This window comes from Drosophila miranda, chromosome 3, assembly GCF_003369915.1.
Source record: "Drosophila miranda strain MSH22 chromosome 3, D.miranda_PacBio2.1, whole genome shotgun sequence".
NCBI lineage: Eukaryota > Metazoa > Arthropoda > Insecta > Diptera > Drosophilidae > Drosophila > Drosophila miranda.
The window spans coordinates 5994805-6011508 of record NC_046676.1 but is presented as its reverse complement, the minus strand read 5'-3'; the positions used below and the strand labels follow the sequence as shown (position 1 = coordinate 6011508).

The window sequence follows — 16704 nt, the reverse complement described above, 5'->3', positions numbered from 1 at the left end:
ATATTTTGATATATTTCTTAGGGTCGGACGGTATATTTTAACGATAAATCCGCGGTCACACTGCTCGGAACAAGAAAATAATTAATAAAAATATATTTATTTTTATTTATATATATATACGTTCTTGTTGCTAATTGCCGCATGTAAACTATTGCGCTATAACGAATTTCCGAAACGTCAATCTACAAGTTTCACGAAACAAAATAGAACATTTGGTTTGGCGAAGACAACAGTTTAACAAGGATAGGATGTTTTGATAGAGGAAGTTTATTTTTGAGCTATGAAGGTAAGTAAACTTGCAATTCCCCTTCTATGCAAAGCCGATTGAGCACCTATTTATTGGTTATTAAAACCATCATAGCATATGTTTACTTATCGTCAATACATACATACAAACACAAGCATGCCTATACATGCGGGTGTGTGCTTTATTTGATTGATTAAACCACATAGTATGTATGTATGTACATACATATCTTTGTTATTGTATCTTTAAAAGCGTTAACTTGCCTGGCAATAGTTATAAGCAGTGAAAAGTCCACATAATACTCAGGCCATGCCATCAACATGTTAATGGCTTCCGTAAATACCGAGAATAGATAGGAATAGGAATAGAATGAAAGTCGCTGGAATTGTTATGTCGTCATGCATGCACACAAGCGTACATGTGTTCGTGTGACGGTATAGAACATTAATTTAAGCAATTTAACCTTTATAAACCCTTAATAATCAATTTTCTCGTCTCGTTACAGTTGTATCCTGAAAGCACCTCGAAAGGAATTTAGAATTGAAAGCTACCTCAAAATATTACCACCATGATTGGGCCCAGTTCACAAGTCAGCAAGATACTATTAACGCTACTGTTTCTGTTGATAATATTCTACATTTTTATGGATGTGGAGCTTTATTTGCGGATTCATAACTATGTTATAGAACGGAATTACCATACGAACACCTCGACAATATCTGCACCATCGCCGCTTGCACCAGCAGCCACATCAGACCACAGTAGCAGCACAAAACTTCCCACCGCTGAGAAAGAGCCGTCCTATGAAGATCACACATGGATATCTTGTGATATTAATCCGCTCTGCCATGTAACTGTCAAAGCTATATTGCTGGACCACACGAACCACTACCTGTTTGCACCACTGGCCACTATGTTCGACAATGTCATTGGATTCTCCCGTTCCACGTTCATCACGCCCAATATGATATCATTTTTCCATGTGGGTGTGGCTTGTTTGTCCGGAAAACTGGTGGCATCCGATAGCCTGGGATACAGACGACTGGGCGTGCTCCTCTTCCAGATACGCACCTTCTTGGATGATTTGGATGGACATGTGGCCCGAGTGAGGAAGCATATTCGGGGGGAGCGCTCCGAAATTGGCACGTCGGGCTACTATGTGGACGGCCTCTGCGATGGACTCGGCTGCATTGCCCTACTGCTGGGCATATTCTTTTACCTGAAAAACAACCCGCCTCGACGGGGCTACTCGATCATACCAATGAGTGACCCCAAAACACCTGAGCCGACAATGATTCCAAAAATGAAGGCAACCACGCGAAAAGTGGCCAAAAATGTGATCAGCTTTACGGGACAACTCTTGCTCAGTTCGACTGCTTGGAATCGCTATATAGCCGTCTACCAGAACATGTTGGAGCGTGAAGACGTTAGCAGCAGTCAGTACCTTCATTGCCAGAACTACGTATTCAAGTCCAATTGGTTCTTTTGTGTGGCGTGGATGTGGCGCATTGTTAATGTACACTCATTGCTCCACCTCGTGCTACTCAGCATTTTTTGCGACAAGCTGTGGGACTTTTTGAGAACGATACGTTATAGCGGTTACATTATATTGTTAGTTGCAATTTGCTTAACTGAAATGCACATTTTGGAGGCACAGAACTACATTTTTAATTCGACAGCGTGCAGTAATATTTCACTGTGATTTTATTAATATTACGAGAAAATACAATAATATTTCTGTAGTGGAATACAACGATGCCTTTTTTATTATTTATATGTATATAATGATTGATGTCTGTGTATTTTAACCATATTTCTTAAACATCAATATTTCAAAACACAAAACAACTAATGCATCTTTTCATACAGAGATACTTTTTGTTAAGGCCGACTACAAGAGCATGTCTTCAGCTGTGATAACAATGTTATTGATCAATAAATCTATAATAAATTGTTATAAAATCTTATCAAATCTTAATTCTTGGGGCCTTGTAGCTTGTAGATATGGTATCAAAGATCTGGGTCCTTAGAGGAATATTAACACTATTTAGTTCTGTAACATAAGCAGGAAAACCCCTGATATAATTATATTCTTAACATTTTTCTTGGCTACAATAAATGAAGCAAAATTAAGTAATTTCCACTCTGAGTGATATATGTACATATATACTTAAAAAAATAAACGAAACGTAAATAGACAGTGAGCGTACATTCTTGACGTTTTTTTGTTGTTCACCAATTATTTAATTATAATGTAATAATGTACAATTTTATTATTTATCTTTCAGGAACACTATAATTATTTATTTTATTGCAAGAAAAACCATATCAATGTTTAAAAATTCTTGTTTCGTTTCGACTGTTCCAAAAGAACGCATTTTAAGGGAGGTGAAGGTATGGTAGGAGGTTATGGTATATTGGTATATTATGGTATATTTTGCCAGTTTCATCAATCTATTAAATTTCATTTTCAACGTTATATAGAAATCCATTAAAAGCAAGTATTTAGAATAAACCAGTTAAGTAGAAAAATTTTCATAAATTGTATAAAACTATGTGGGCATGGCTAATTGTGCTATATAGCTGGTAATATTCGACGGAATATCAAAAACGAGGAATATGTATAACAGAACTTGAATTCGTCAGTATATTTACGGTATATTTTTGAAATGCGACCGTATATTTTGGTATTTATTTGAATCGGGTAGAATCTGTAATAACCTGGGGGAAATGGATGTTATAGAATTGTGAATATGTTTGTCATCCCATGCAAAAACAATTTATTTTCAATATATTTTAATATTATTCAATATTATTTAATATTATTTTCAATATTTCAACGATATTTTAAAGCTTATTGTCTTCTTGCAGAGACCAAGAATAGGTATCAGGATCGAGATATATATACAAAACACTCATCATATACATGAATATGTCTAAAAAATCTAAATTTGAGAAAAGGTCTTTATTAGTTACGTTTTATCTTCATATCAATATTTATACTCTCATATAAAATTAACAAAATAGGGTATACAAAGGCCTATACTACGGCTTACACGCAATATAGCGACTCTTTTTGTGTTGAACTTTTTCGTTTAAACCTTTTTTTACAATAAATACAATAAAAGCAAGGATTAAAAACTATCCAGTCTAGTAGAAAATTTATTCATCAATGGGATAAAACTATGTGGGCATTGCTGAGAGATTTAGTTAGTCAGCATTATTCAATGGAATATCACAATTGAGCAATTTCCTTTTTCGTTTGTCTTGATTGACCTATTTCGCTACTTGTTTTTTGTTTGACCTTCTTCGCTAAAACCTTTTTTTACGCAAAATGCAATAAAATCAAGTATTAAGAATACACCAGTTAAATAGAAAATTGATTCATCAATCGTATAAAATTATGATGGCGGGGCTAAATGTTCTATATAGCTAGTAATATTCGACGGAATATCAAAAACGAGGAATATGTACAACAGAACTTGACTTCGTCAGCATATTTTCGGTATATTTTTAAAACGAGACGGTATATTTTTGAGGGTCTTATCCATAAGCGGCGGCCATAGTGATATACATACAAGAAAATTTTTTCAGCAAATCAAAGGAAATATGGTGTTATTTACTAAATCAAAGTCATTAACAATGAAATTGTAAATATTCTTTGTATTTATTACGCACTAATTGAAAGTGGATGTGCATATTTAAATGGCGTGTGTTGTGTCGAAAAACTAGCGTGAAAAGAATGCCTAATGAATGAATAAATGCAAATTCATACCATATAAAACATTACGTGTGCAAGTGCTACCAGAAATCAGATATTACAGGCACTACGTCTGTGGTGTTACGTTACATCTAACCCCTATCAATAGTGTAAGAATTGTTGTGTAACCAAACCACCATTTAGGATGCGCTATATGTACATATGTATGTACCCACATGTCATATGTACATAATGCTTCCTCTAGGCCACAATCCCCTTCCCACAATTTTCCCATTGAAATGTTGAGTTTAGAGAGATGTTTGCTTTTTTCATATACATATAACCTCCTAGGACTCTTCAACTAATCATCGTATTTAAATACCCTTTATTTATTAAATCAGTTATGCCAATTTGTTTTTATCTAATTCAATTTTCATGAATCGATATTTTCATTTTTTTTTGTCGAATAGAAAACATGCTAGCGTTTATTGTCATAGAGAGATCTTACAAAAAGTACACTTTTTCTAAGGCATTTATAATTCCTTTTCTTTGATTTGAATCTCTGAGCATTAAATGGTTTGTTTGTTTGTTTGTTTGGTTTATTTTGAAAGAAAGTATGAGACGAATCGAATGAGTGCATTTCGTGTAATGTATGTAGCATAGATAGAGTCTGATCTGAATATGTACGAGTATATTACCAAGTGGGATGCTTCAGTTGATTGAATGATGGATCAAGAATAGAGCGACAAGTGAACCGCTTACGCAGAATGTTGGATTAACTTTCTTGTCATTTTAGAGTTACTCAAAGAAGCCATAGTTATTATGGATTTTGTTCAAGTGTCGGAGGAGGAGGGTGACGAGCCCATCGAGCTGCCGGCTGAGGAAGATGGCACATTACTTCTGTCGACCCTGCAGGCACAGTTTCCAGGCTCCTGCGGCCTCAAGTATCGCAACATGGACACCAAAGCCGTGCGAGGCGTACGGTCAAACGAGGGCCGACTATTTCCGCCAAGTGTCGATTCCGGGTGGGGAGAATACATTTATTTTTGTGTGTTCCCCAAAGGTAAACCAAATACAACATTGTATTCGTTAAAACTAGCTTTTATCGGAGCCAATTCCCTCTCACAGAAAATAAACGCAAAAGCGACGACAATTTAGAAAATTCAACAGCCAAAACGAAACGCATTGAAACGCGACTACGGTGCACTGACCTCATTGTTCTGGGACTCCCGTGGAAAACAACTGAGGATAGCTTGAGAGAATACTTTGAGAGCTATGGAGAAGTGCTAATGGCGCAGATAAAGAAGGATGTCAAGTCGGGACAGTCAAAAGGCTTTGGATTTGTACGTTTCGGTTCGTACGACGCCCAGATGCGCGTACTCTCTAATCGTCACCTCATCGATGGGCGCTGGTGTGAGGTGAAAGTTCCAAATTCAAAGGTATATACAGATCCAGACATACACTACTGGCCAAAAAAATAAGTACATCGGTGTCGTGCTAGTTTGTTATGGAATAGCTCGAATGTTTGTAAATGTATTGATGCCAATTGTTTATATTCGGAAGTGTTACAGTCTTGCCAATTATTTAAATCAAAAATTAAAGTGGGGAACCATCTTAGTAAAGTCTATGCATACATTTTTGCTGAATGGGCATTTTTGGTCTGGCCAAAATAATAAGTACACTGGTGTTATTTATAAATTTTGAAGGATTAGATAAGGATTTGGTCAAAGGATTGTTGGTTTTTATTGAGTTCTCTCATATTTAAGTACATGAGAGTTTAAAAAAATTCTTTAGTTAGGCCCTACTCCTGAAGAAAAGAAGTTTTCCATAAGTCTTCAAAAAGAAAGGAAAATTCTCCGGGAAATTGCGAAAAGTCTTGGACGCTCGGAATTTTTTGTTCAGAATGCTTTAATATCTAAAGTGGTTATTGAAAATCGAGGATGGAAGAAGAAATCTTTACAAACAACGGACACCCGCATAATCAGTCTTGCAAAAAAGGATCAGTTCATGTCTTCCAAGGCCATATCCGCTCAAATTGGCAAAGAAAAATCAGGTCTGATGGTTCGTCGGAGACTTCAATATATAGACATAACAGGACGTATAGTCCGAAAAGTTCCCTTACTCCGAGTAAAAATTTTGAAGATGATGCAAAAAGTCGTTGAAAATCATTTCGCATGGTCTGGGTCAGATGGGTCTTAGAAGTGGAATAATATATTATTGAGAGATGAAACAAAAATAAATCTTTTTGATAATGACTCCAAAAGATGTATACAACGACCCAAAGGCAAAGAATTCGACTTCCGGTACACAAAGAAAATGGTTAAGAACGGAGACCGATGTATAGGTATCTGAGGCCATTTTTCTTGGCATGGCGTTGAGCCGGTACATCGCATAACTGATCATGTGATCCAATTCGGGTATAAAAACATATTGACAGTCATTATACAACCTTAAGCTGAGGAAAACATGCCCTTAAGATGGGTCTTTCTAACGGAAAATTACCCAAAGCACACCTCAAAGGTGGTGAACGCTTGGTTTACGGGAAAAAATGTAAACGTTCTGGCTTGGCTAAGTCAGTTTCCTGACTTAAACCCATTTTAAAACCTTTGGGGTGACTTAAAACGTCGAATTGGTAAAAATTCTTTTCGAAAAGAAAAATAATTGTGGAGAATTTGTGCAAAAAACGTGGTATGAGATTCCAGTGGAGACTTGCCGCAAACTTATTGCTAGTATGCCAAGAAGAATGGCCAAAATCATTCAAAATAAGTGTGGCTATATAGGATACTATTAAAAGATTGTAAATTATAAGAAAAAAGTGTAAAAAATTTGAAACGCTTTTAGTTTTTCGCTTTGGAGAATTGCTGTACTTATTATTTTGGCCAGCCCTTATTTATGATTTTAAGGTTTAATCGATCATAAAATATATATTTGAAATGAAAAATGCTTATGATAAACATTTTTATAGTCTATTGTAGGTTAGAAAACTAAAAGTAATTTTGATTTTTTAATTATGTTTATTAGAAAAGTTTTATAGGAGATGAAAGAAAGCTTATAAGCGTGTACTATATACTAGCTGGGTCGAGTTTTAAACTAAAAAAAATTATCTTCTAGGGGGTAGGTCACCAGGTGCCATGCAAAGTCTTCGTTGGTCGCTGTACAGAGGACATCAACTCAGATGACTTGCGCGAATATTTTTCAAAGTTTGGAGAGGTTACCGATGTGTTTATACCCCGACCATTTCGGGCCTTTAGCTTTGTCACATTTTTCGATCCGGATGTAGCCCAATCGCTGTGTGGAGAGGATCATATAATTAAAGGTAAGAGCAACGTTTGCGCGAGGCAAAGACAACTATTGCGATAACAGAAAAGCTTTGTGACTTCTATAGGTGTATCAGTTCATGTTTCGAATGCCGCCCCTAAAGCCGAGCAGAGCAGAAGCCATCAAGGACAGAACTACAACTACAGCTCTGGCAACAGTTATGGCATGCATTCGTATCATCCTCAAGGCAATCACATGTCATCACATCCTGGCCGAAGTGGGCAACACAGAGGTAATAATCAACACAATGCACACGGTGGTGAGAACCCGATTATCGCCAATAGTCACAGTCACAGTCACAGCAACAATGCCAGTGGTGGTTACGGAATGGGCGGACATTACGGAATGGGTGGCAATGCGGGTGGGGGCTACCATAATAACAGTAGTAATCACGCTAGTGGTGGGCACCGTCAGGATGGTGGCGCTCCCTACAATAGAAACTTTCATGGAATGAACCAGCCCCACAATGGAAACGTAGGCAGTGGCGGCTGGATGAACAGGGGACCCTTGGACATGCCTAACTTACAAGCATTAGGCATTAATTCGCAAGGATCGAGCTCGTCCAACCAAGGACAGAACATGAACAACCCTTTGGGGGTCGGACTTAATTTAAACTCATTGCCGATCAACCCTGCTTTGGTTGCTGCTGCGTTGAATCAGTGGAGCCTTGTGGGCAATCAGCTGCAAAATCAAAACCAGGACCAGCAGGCAAGCCTTCTACACTCTATCATTGTTTCAAACAAAAAACTCTCTCAGTTACTTTTCAGGGTGGAAATTTTTTATCGTGGATGGCTCAAAACGGCGGCCACAACGCCAACAACTATGGCGGTCGAAAAGGATCAAATAACCCAAATAATCCAGGACCTGGTGGAATGATTAAAGCCGACAACTCTACTTGTAACGACCAACAGGTTAGTTTCCCATTCAAATGATATCCACAAATACAAATAATTTATTTTTATTCTCTATATTACAGAATGGCTGTGCACCTGGTAACGCTGGTTGGTCAAATCAAAGCAGCTCCCAGAATTCTGTGGAGAAATCCAATTTTCTTTGAGTATATTTACCAATTAGGTTTGGTAACAACCAATTATTATTTAAGAAGTAAATTTTTGATTAAACCATAACTTGTGTAGCTTATTTAAATGTCTATTCTATTCTTTTATTAAAAATTCAGGAAATATGACATCGGCGCGCCGAAGTTTATACACCCTTTGCGGTTCAACGACCCATAAATAATGGTTTATCTACTTAGATCTGAAAATCTGTTACCATTGGATTATTTCCTTGTTTTGCCAGACCTACATGGCTAAATCCATCAGGGTTGTTGTTTAGGGAATGCTTCCTTCTGTGGGGTACCAAATTTAAACACCCTGCAAGGGTGCAGTATTTGTTTAAGCATGCATATGAAAAATGTGCACTAGAACTTTGATATAATGTCGAAGAAATAAAGAATAAATCAGTGTAAATTACAATTATCACTTGATATAGAGTTCAAAAAACAAAAAAAATTAGAAACTTATTGATAAATAAAATCAATACAAGCAAAAGCCAATTTAAATTTGTTTAACTGGGATAATTCGGAGAATAGCTCTTATAGTCTCTGAGCACTAGGCGCTCATAGGGACTGACAGAAGGGACGGTTGGACAGACAGACAGGACTCAATCGACTCGGCTATTGATGCTAATCAAGAATATGTATACTTTATAGGGTCGGAAACGATTCCTTCTGGACCTTACACACATCCATTTTCATCACAAATCTAAAATACCCCAATACTCATTTTGAGTATCGGGTATAAATATATTAAAATAATAAACATATCCGAATATGTACACATATACAGAGGAACACAGAGGCAAGGAACAGCCAGGCAAGCTGCAGTCAAGGCTGGCTGAAAAGTGGCTTGTCCTTACTTCATTAGTCCCAAATCATCATCGAAATCGCCCATTAATCCCAATGCCCATTTTATTTCTTGTCAAATCGTGTTTTGGTTAAATTTTAGGAAAAAGTTTTCTCGAACGCAAGAGGATAAATCGCGAACGCTCACATACATACGTGCTCAATGATCAAACTATAATCCAAATGATCGAACGGAACTAATGGTACACGAATATTTATTTATTGAAAAAATTAAAAAAAAAAAAACAACAGAAAAAACCTGTAGTTTTATTTATTTTCCTTAGTAATGATTCCTATAGGGATCGCCTATGTTTTGTGAGTGGCTAATGTTAGTCCCCTCCTGGATAGCCATGTTCTGGCTCGCTCTACTTTGTATGTATGTCTATACGATGATGGCTCCCCGGTCGGCTTATTTCCCTCACGTATACGAACTAGTCGCTTCATATAGTTTTTTTTCTTGGACGTTGACATGCAATGACTGCATCTTTCAAGAGGCGATGCAGTTACTGCACCGTCAAGTGGCCCGTGTGAAACCAGCAGAAGGCTGTTACGCGCGGATCCCAGGCAAAACGCAGCCCTCCTCCCGCCCAACCGACCGAGGGGCGCTGCCGCATGACGAACGGTGCGAACGAGATATTTATACGAACAGGAAACTAATCATAAGCGTAATTAGGTCTAAAACATGTCAATCTAAGAAAATGTCAATACTTTTGTTTTAAATCTGATTGGAAAACATAATTTTTATTAATTGAAGGAACTAGGGTATTGAGGTATCCATACCACCGGTTGACAAGCAACAAGTGCCCAAGTGACGTATCAATTCATGCTGACTTACTTTTTATGTTTTCACCTTTTTTGTTCAAACCTTGGTTTAGACACAATCCAATAAAACGGGGTCCTTAAAATTAGCCAATCTTATAGACCAAATGATTCATCAGTCGGGTAAAATTATGTGTACAGGTCTCAGGACCCTAGCTTTTTAATAATATCAAAGCGAATATCAAAATCGAGGAATGCGATTTCCGAACATTTGAACAATTAACCCAATGTCGACCCAATGTTTATACCCTCCACGAAAATTATGAATCTTGAAGAATTTAAGCGCAGTTCAGGTAGAAGATATCGGTTAAAAATGGGATGGATCTACAAGAAGTATTATCATTATTATTATTAGTATTATTTTCCGCGACTTAGCTCAAGTTATTATCCTTTTTAAAAAAGGGGCCTTAAGTGGGCTAAGTTCGTTTCTTCATCAGTACATGAGACGGTATATTTCGGTGTACTTCGGTATATTTCTGAGGGTCAGCCACACTGATTGACGCGCACAAAATTTGACATCAACGGTATTTACGGTAAATCGGTATATAATGGTATATTTTGTCGATTTCATCAATCTATTAAATTTAATTTTCAACGTTATATAGATATCCAATAAAAGCAAGTAATAAGAATAAGCCAGTTAAGTAGAAAATTGATTCATTGATCGGATAAAATGATGTAGGCAAAGCTAAGGGCTCTATTTAGCTAGTAATATTCAACGGAATATCAAAATCGAGTATTTATTGGTGAATAACCGGTTGACAACAATAATTACCGGCAACACTAGTTCTCATACCCTAGTGAAAAGAATATTATAGAATTGAGAAAATGTGTCTCTATTATTTAACAGCAACATTGCGACTGTTTTTTTTGTAGAACTCTTTTGTTTAAACCTTGTTTTAGTCAAAATACTATAAAAGCAAGGATTAAAAACTAGCCAATCTTGAAGAAAATTTATTCATTGGTCTTAGTTAGCCAGAATTATTCAACGGAATCTCTAAATTGAGCAATATGAACGACTATCCTCTTTCGTTTTTTTGTCTTGACCTATTTCGCTAAAACCTTTTTTTACGAAAAATCCAATAAAAGAAATTATTTAGAATAAGCCAGTTAATCGGTTGAAATTATGTGGGCATGGCTAAATATTCTATATAGCTGAGAATATTCGACAGAATATCAAAATTGAGGAATATTTATAGAACTTGAGCTCTTCAGTATATTTACGGTATATTTTTAAAGTAAGACGGTATGTTTCGGTATATTTCTGAGGGTCACACTGGTCACACTTGACGCGCACTAAATTTGACATCAACGGAAAGCGCCGCCATTTGCTATTGTGTGAAAAAAGTTTCAGTTTTGTAAAATCGTTTGATCAAAATGAACGAAATTATTAAAGATAAGTTTATTCCGCAGCAACTGCTGTACTTTATGGCTGGCCGGCGATGCTGCCAACAATTCCCATGCACATTTCGGTCGTCAGAGCACGAAATTTTCATGCGATTCGCCAGCTCTTTGGGCTTGCGGGCGCAGTTCGTGTTTAATAATGGCGAAATTGTCAAAGTATTCAAGCAAGCTTGCCGCCATTATTTGGAGGAGCCAAAAATAATGACATTCTCGCCTTCAACGGCAATGAACATTCTAACCATGTTGGGACGATCAAGCAACTTGGGAAAAGATGAACTAATATTGAGCTCAGATTACATTCCACAGCGTGGGTTTGTTGCTGAAATTTCGGGGCGTCATCTACCATTTCCGACAATCATGGCGCCTACGCCGCGTGTCAAGGACGTTACGCAGCGCAATTTAATGAAAAAATTTCCCGGCTATCCGATTATCGACAACGTCATACAGACCCTGTATAAACAGCGGGTAATGGTGTTCAGTGCAGATCTCTCGTGGGACAAATCGCTATATATGCCAATTATCATTTTTGAAGATTGCGCATCTAAAAAAACAAAGGCGAAGATAATTTGCATCGAGAATGAAAACGTTTTGGCAATGTACAATAGCAAGCGCCTGGCTCATTACTTCGCCGAGGATTTGGGTGAGACTGTGGGAGTTCAACTGCCGCATACCAGCAACATCAGCTCGGGAACGCACATTATATGCTCCACGGCGCAGTATGTGTTACGTTCTCTGACAAGCCAGAAATGCCTGAACATCAGCCACTTCATTGTTAACGATGTGCACCGGCATGATCCCTATATCGACGTTTTGCTCAGTGAATTGCGAAATGCCCTGACCTTGCACCAAAATCTTCGAGTCATACTGCTATGTCAAATGGCCGACGTGAAGAAATTTACCGACTATTTTGGAGAAGGGACAGAATTGATGCCGAAAGGAGCCCAAAAACCGGAGCTCCGCATTTCGTATTTGGGTGATATTCACAGCCGTATTTCAGAGGCTGGCATTCACAAGGGGCAGGACATTTACAAGGAGACTCCAGAGGTGTACAGAACCAAAACCGCCAGAAATGAGCAAATGGATAAATGTTTGGATGCCTACGAGGAGCTCGGCACTGATCTTTCTATTCGTCCATTTCTGTATGCCGTCAATTACGACTTGGTGCCCGTCAACTATCGCCATTCGACCAGCGGCAAGACTGCTGTGCTCATTGCGTCGCAGCAGAACAATGCTAACCACCTACGCATCTTGCTGTATATGGGTGCTGATCCGTACGTTGTGGATGAGCAGCACCAGAACGCGATCACAGTGGCCGCATCAATGGAAAACAATGAGTGCATTGACGTCCTGAACAATTGGAGCCTGCGGGGCAATGCAATTAAAAGCACCAAGCCCGATTTTGTGGACTACGATCTTATCATAGATTTGTTTTACTTGTTGCGAACCAAGCCGGAATATCCGTCAGGTAAGACAACTACTATTTTATTCTCTACTTATAAAAAGACGGTATCCAGCGAGGGGTATTTCCATTCCCTGCTGTTTAGTTAACGGTAGTATATTCCATATAATAATGGTTATATGATTAATCGTGAGCTGTGATAGTTCGCAATAGTTCCATCTCCAATGTGCCTATGTATCGCATCCATCGATACATATCGCCCTTTGCCATTTAGCATTGTTTTTTTTTTTGGAATATAGAACCAGGGTAGCAGGCTTTGGTTGAAACGTAAAAAATGAGCACTTACCAGCAAAGCAGCGAGGGGAAATTTATCCCGGCCACAAAGCGTCCAGATGGCACTTGGCGCAAGGCGCGTCGTGTAAAAGATGGGTACGTGCCGCAGGAGGAGGTGCCGCTGTACGAGAGCAAGGGCAAGCAGTTTGTCGCCCAAAGACAGACTGGAGTGCCGCCTGGCATGTGTCCCATTCTGGCGGCAGAGTCAAAGAAAGAGCGCGAGAAGCAGGAGAGGACGAGAACAAAGAAGCTGGACAAGGACAAGGAAGGAGTTGCAGTTGCCCTAAGTGGCCCCAGTGGTTCCAGTGGCGGGTCGCCGCTTAAGGTTTGCCAACCTTCGTCTGACAGCAAGACGAACGTCAATGTGATATCAAACGCTCTGGCGGATAAATTGAAGCTTAACGTACCCGAAGATGTCGATACTGAGAAACAATTAAAAAAGCTTCGCAAGAAAATCCGCGAAATCGAACAAATCGAGAGCAGAATTCAGGCCGGCGAGCATAAAAAGTTGGACAAAGACCAGCTCGACAAGGTGAAAAAGAAAACCGAAATCCTAAAGCAGCTATCGGCATTGGAAAACAGCGACGCAGTGCAGCCAAAGCCACAATCATAGCGAAATATCGAGCTCAACTCAACTCTGCCTCAGCCACCAGGCATTTCTAATGCTTACACTTAAATTTAAAGAGAGCACACTGACCTGAAGATGTCGCGCCGCTCTGCCCGGAAACACACAAACCAGCACACCACACCACACTCACTTATGCCTGTTAAATAGTTCTACATATTAGTTATAGCTTAAGAAATGCCATTTTAGAATTATGTATCAGATAATTGTATCATTGTGCATCTGTCTTGTAACGTTGTTCATTTGATTTGATTGGAGGAATCGCCGGGTGTATTTGTCTAGGAAACAGCATTGTAAATCAGATTTAATAAATCAACTCTCTTTTATGGATACAACTAAATATTTGATATGGCTATGTTTAGGTATCGCTAATCTATTTTAATGAATCTCCATCTCTTTTCAGGCAACATTTTGGTCATTTTGCCCACCTATTATCATATTGTTAAACTGAACTATATGCTTCTCAGTCATTACATGAGCGGCAAACTGCAAGAATTTTCAATATTCTTGCTGCACGAAAATATGGGCGGAGAGTACATTGACGATGTGGTTAATGCTCGCGACGACACTGACAAAGTGGTGTTGGCCACAGATATAATTGAGTCGTTGGCTCTTCAGGTGCCGTTCAAGTACCTGATCGACACTGCTTGCAAACAGTATACCATTTACAATAGCGGCAGCTACTGCGCTGAGAATCGATACGAATGGGTGGCCAAAGACTGTCTCTTGAGAAGGGAATCCATCGTCGACGGTAAAGGTTCCCCGTTCTTTCAGAACATAACTCTTGATTTACATTCTGTTTTTTTGCAGGAGCTGCTGCTGATTCACAATGCTTTAGATTGTTATCCAAATGCGCATACAATTCGCTCAGTGAAAATAGCACACACCTGCTTCAAAGAATACAGCTGGACAAGATCTGTTTGACGGTGAAAGCATTGTCGCCGAACATGATGGTCAGTGAATACCTAGGCTATACCATTGCCCCACCGCCATTCATTAATGTGCACCATGCCGTGCAGTTCCTGAAAAAAATTGAGGCCTTGAACGAGGTCGAAGATCTCACATGGCTTGGCTGCCGGCTCCTAGATATACCAGTCCCTTGCCAACTCGGACGCCTTTTAATTTTTGGGATTCGTCTTCAATGCCTGGATCCAATACTGACCATAGTGACCTCGCTCTCGACGACGGATCCGCTGAGTATTCCCTTCACTGAGGACATTGACAACTTGTGGGATCGATTCACGATTTATATTCAAAATCTCATCAAGAATGAACGTAGTCGCCTGGCAGACAATCAGTTTTCGGACCACTTTATGTTCCTGAGATTGTTTCAGGAGTGGCAGAATCGGCAAAAGAGCAAGATGCCGATTCTGTATTTAACCAACGAATACGACTTTATTCTGAACGGACTGATGGAGCAGCTGAGTTTCATCCGCTCCTATATTGTGTCCTCCCTACGAGCGGCACAAATGATTCATTTCCGTGGCATGCTTAGCATTCCAAATCTTAATTTGTTGTCGGGAAATTGGCACGTGGTAAAGGCGGCCCTAACCGGCGGCATGTATCCAAATATCTGCGTGCTAGATGTGGGAAAATCGTGTCTCAAGTCGGCTTATTCAGAGAAAGTACACTTGCATCCCAACACAGTGCTGCGGGACTTTCTAGAGCCATTTAGCAGCTCGGCTCTTAATTTTCGCAGTCCCTGGATTGTCTGCACCAAGCAGAAGAACTACATTTTATACGCCACCGTGGTTCTTCCCCTAGCAGTGGCTATGTTTACTGGTAAGTTGGCGTGTCACGTCTTAGAGTAACTGATTATTTAAATGTATTCTTATTTTAGGTCCGAGCAGAATGAGGTCTTCCCAAATGAGTCTAAGCCAAAATGATAACGTCAATGTCTATATAGATGAATGGATCTGGATGGTTATGCCAAAAACTGTAGCCGAGTTGGTCATAAAAGTACGTCAGTGTTTCTTTAGTGGATATCATGAATTTTTAAAGCACTGTAGAGATCAGGACAAATGGAACGCCGACGCAACCATTATGGCCAACCAGGTCTTGCTGAATGAAACATTGGCCAAAATATTTGAACACGAAGATGTGGCTGCCGGATTTTCAAAGACTCCGCCTATTTATTATCAGCCCATTATAAAGCTGCCAACCTCTTATCTGCTGACTGTAAATCGCCACTTTAGCTGGAATAAAGAAGTAGAAGATAGCAAAGAAGATCTGCTGAAACGACGGACATTACTACATTTCGATATCAATTCGCACTTTGTTGAGCGACAGTTCTTCGTTCTGCACACCAAAGAATCCTGTGAGGATTTCTACAAGAGCACCAGTACTCCCTACATCGAATCCGTACTAGGAAAGTTTGCCAGACCCATCGAGACGCCCAATCGACACATTTTCGTGATTCTGTATAAAAAGAATGAGGATGAAATGCTAAGCATAAGCCGAGCAAAAACTACTAACGGAGAATTTACATTGAAGGAATACTTTCGAAATGTTATTCCAGTGTATGAAATTATGTGAGTATATAAATGAATTTGACGACTCGACCTAATGTATACCATCATCTCTTCTAGCGATGCTTGCCGATCGTTAAGTGTTAGCATGCCAAACTTTGACGGCCGTTTAATATCCAGTCTAATTGACAAAAGAGTTGGAAATTTAATTATGGACTTGTTCGCTTTTCGCAATCATTGGATTCATAAGCGATAAATTTAATCTTTGTTCCTTATGGGATGTATCGGATGTACTGCCGACCCTCAAAATCAAATAATCATTTAATGATGTACTCCTTTTGTTAAACTTTAAGAAAGTTGAAGTGCTATTTTTTTTAGTTAATGCCAATGAATTATAACATCTCCAAATAAACATCTCCATCACTCCAAATGAATGTGAAGTCGAATTTAATAAAGAGATCCTGCAGAATCAATGCTCCGAGGTTTTA

The 16704-nt window shown here is 38.9% G+C and overlaps 4 protein-coding genes across 7 annotated transcripts; all 4 read left to right on the top strand.

Annotated features, from left to right (window-relative positions):
• The first annotated feature begins 77 nt into the window (after window positions 1-77).
• LOC108160581 (ceramide phosphoethanolamine synthase) lies at window positions 78-2090 on the top strand. The gene is made up of 2 exons (XM_017294675.2): window positions 78-286; window positions 753-2090. Exon 2 carries the CDS (start codon window positions 816-818, stop codon window positions 1947-1949), a length of 1134 nt encoding a protein of 377 aa, XP_017150164.1. The 5' UTR covers window positions 78-286; window positions 753-815; the 3' UTR covers window positions 1950-2090.
• A 1703-nt stretch (window positions 2091-3793) lies between these two features.
• Window positions 3794-8740, top strand: LOC108160250 (TAR DNA-binding protein 43). Of its 4 annotated transcripts, XM_017294113.2 has the most exons (8): window positions 3795-4117; window positions 4744-5010; window positions 5076-5386; window positions 7059-7263; window positions 7333-7973; window positions 8033-8176; window positions 8242-8369; window positions 8443-8740. In XM_017294113.2, the coding sequence occupies exons 2-7, from the start codon at window positions 4770-4772 to the stop codon at window positions 8320-8322; spliced, it is 1623 nt and encodes a 540-aa protein (XP_017149602.1). In that variant the 5' UTR covers window positions 3795-4117; window positions 4744-4769; the 3' UTR covers window positions 8323-8369; window positions 8443-8740. The 4 variants fall into 4 exon arrangements, with proteins under 4 accessions (XP_033247192.1, XP_017149602.1, XP_017149601.1 ...); XM_033391301.1 differs by lacking the exon at window positions 8443-8740 and having other exon boundaries at window positions 3794-3897; window positions 8242-8411; XM_017294112.2 differs by lacking the exon at window positions 8443-8740 and having other exon boundaries at window positions 8242-8411.
• Window positions 8741-11318: 2578 nt separating this feature from the next.
• Window positions 11319-16689, top strand: LOC108159320 (benign gonial cell neoplasm protein). The gene is made up of 5 exons (XM_017292510.2): window positions 11319-12856; window positions 14152-14499; window positions 14559-15530; window positions 15589-16279; window positions 16337-16689. The coding sequence occupies exons 1-5, from the start codon at window positions 11365-11367 to the stop codon at window positions 16470-16472; spliced, it is 3639 nt and encodes a 1212-aa protein (XP_017147999.1). The 5' UTR covers window positions 11319-11364; the 3' UTR covers window positions 16473-16689.
• On the top strand, window positions 13051-14088 carry LOC108159323 (partner of Y14 and mago). Its single transcript, XM_017292514.2, has one exon. The coding sequence runs from the start codon at window positions 13125-13127 to the stop codon at window positions 13734-13736; it is 612 nt and encodes a 203-aa protein (XP_017148003.1). The 5' UTR covers window positions 13051-13124; the 3' UTR covers window positions 13737-14088.
• Window positions 16690-16704: the final 15 nt, after the last annotated feature.

What these genes read in the sequence shown, in the direction of transcription:
- LOC108160581 (XM_017294675.2), top strand. Translation starts at nt 816, where the DNA reads ATGATTGGGCCCAGTTCACAAGTCAGCAAGATACTATTAACGCTACTG.
- LOC108160250 (XM_017294113.2), top strand. Translation starts at nt 4,770, where the DNA reads ATGGATTTTGTTCAAGTGTCGGAGGAGGAGGGTGACGAGCCCATCGAG. An exon ending in AGAGGATCATATAATTAAAG is followed by an intron (nt 7,264 to 7,332) that starts GTAAGAGCAACG and finishes TGACTTCTATAG; the next exon opens with GTGTATCAGTTCATGTTTCG. An exon ending in ATCAAAACCAGGACCAGCAG is followed by an intron (nt 7,974 to 8,032) that starts GCAAGCCTTCTA and finishes GTTACTTTTCAG; the next exon opens with GGTGGAAATTTTTTATCGTG.
- LOC108159320 (XM_017292510.2), top strand. Translation starts at nt 11,365, where the DNA reads ATGAACGAAATTATTAAAGATAAGTTTATTCCGCAGCAACTGCTGTAC. An exon ending in CAAGCCGGAATATCCGTCAG is followed by an intron (nt 12,857 to 14,151) that starts GTAAGACAACTA and finishes ATCTCTTTTCAG; the next exon opens with GCAACATTTTGGTCATTTTG. An exon ending in AGCAGTGGCTATGTTTACTG is followed by an intron (nt 15,531 to 15,588) that starts GTAAGTTGGCGT and finishes TTCTTATTTTAG; the next exon opens with GTCCGAGCAGAATGAGGTCT.
- LOC108159323 (XM_017292514.2), top strand. Translation starts at nt 13,125, where the DNA reads ATGAGCACTTACCAGCAAAGCAGCGAGGGGAAATTTATCCCGGCCACA.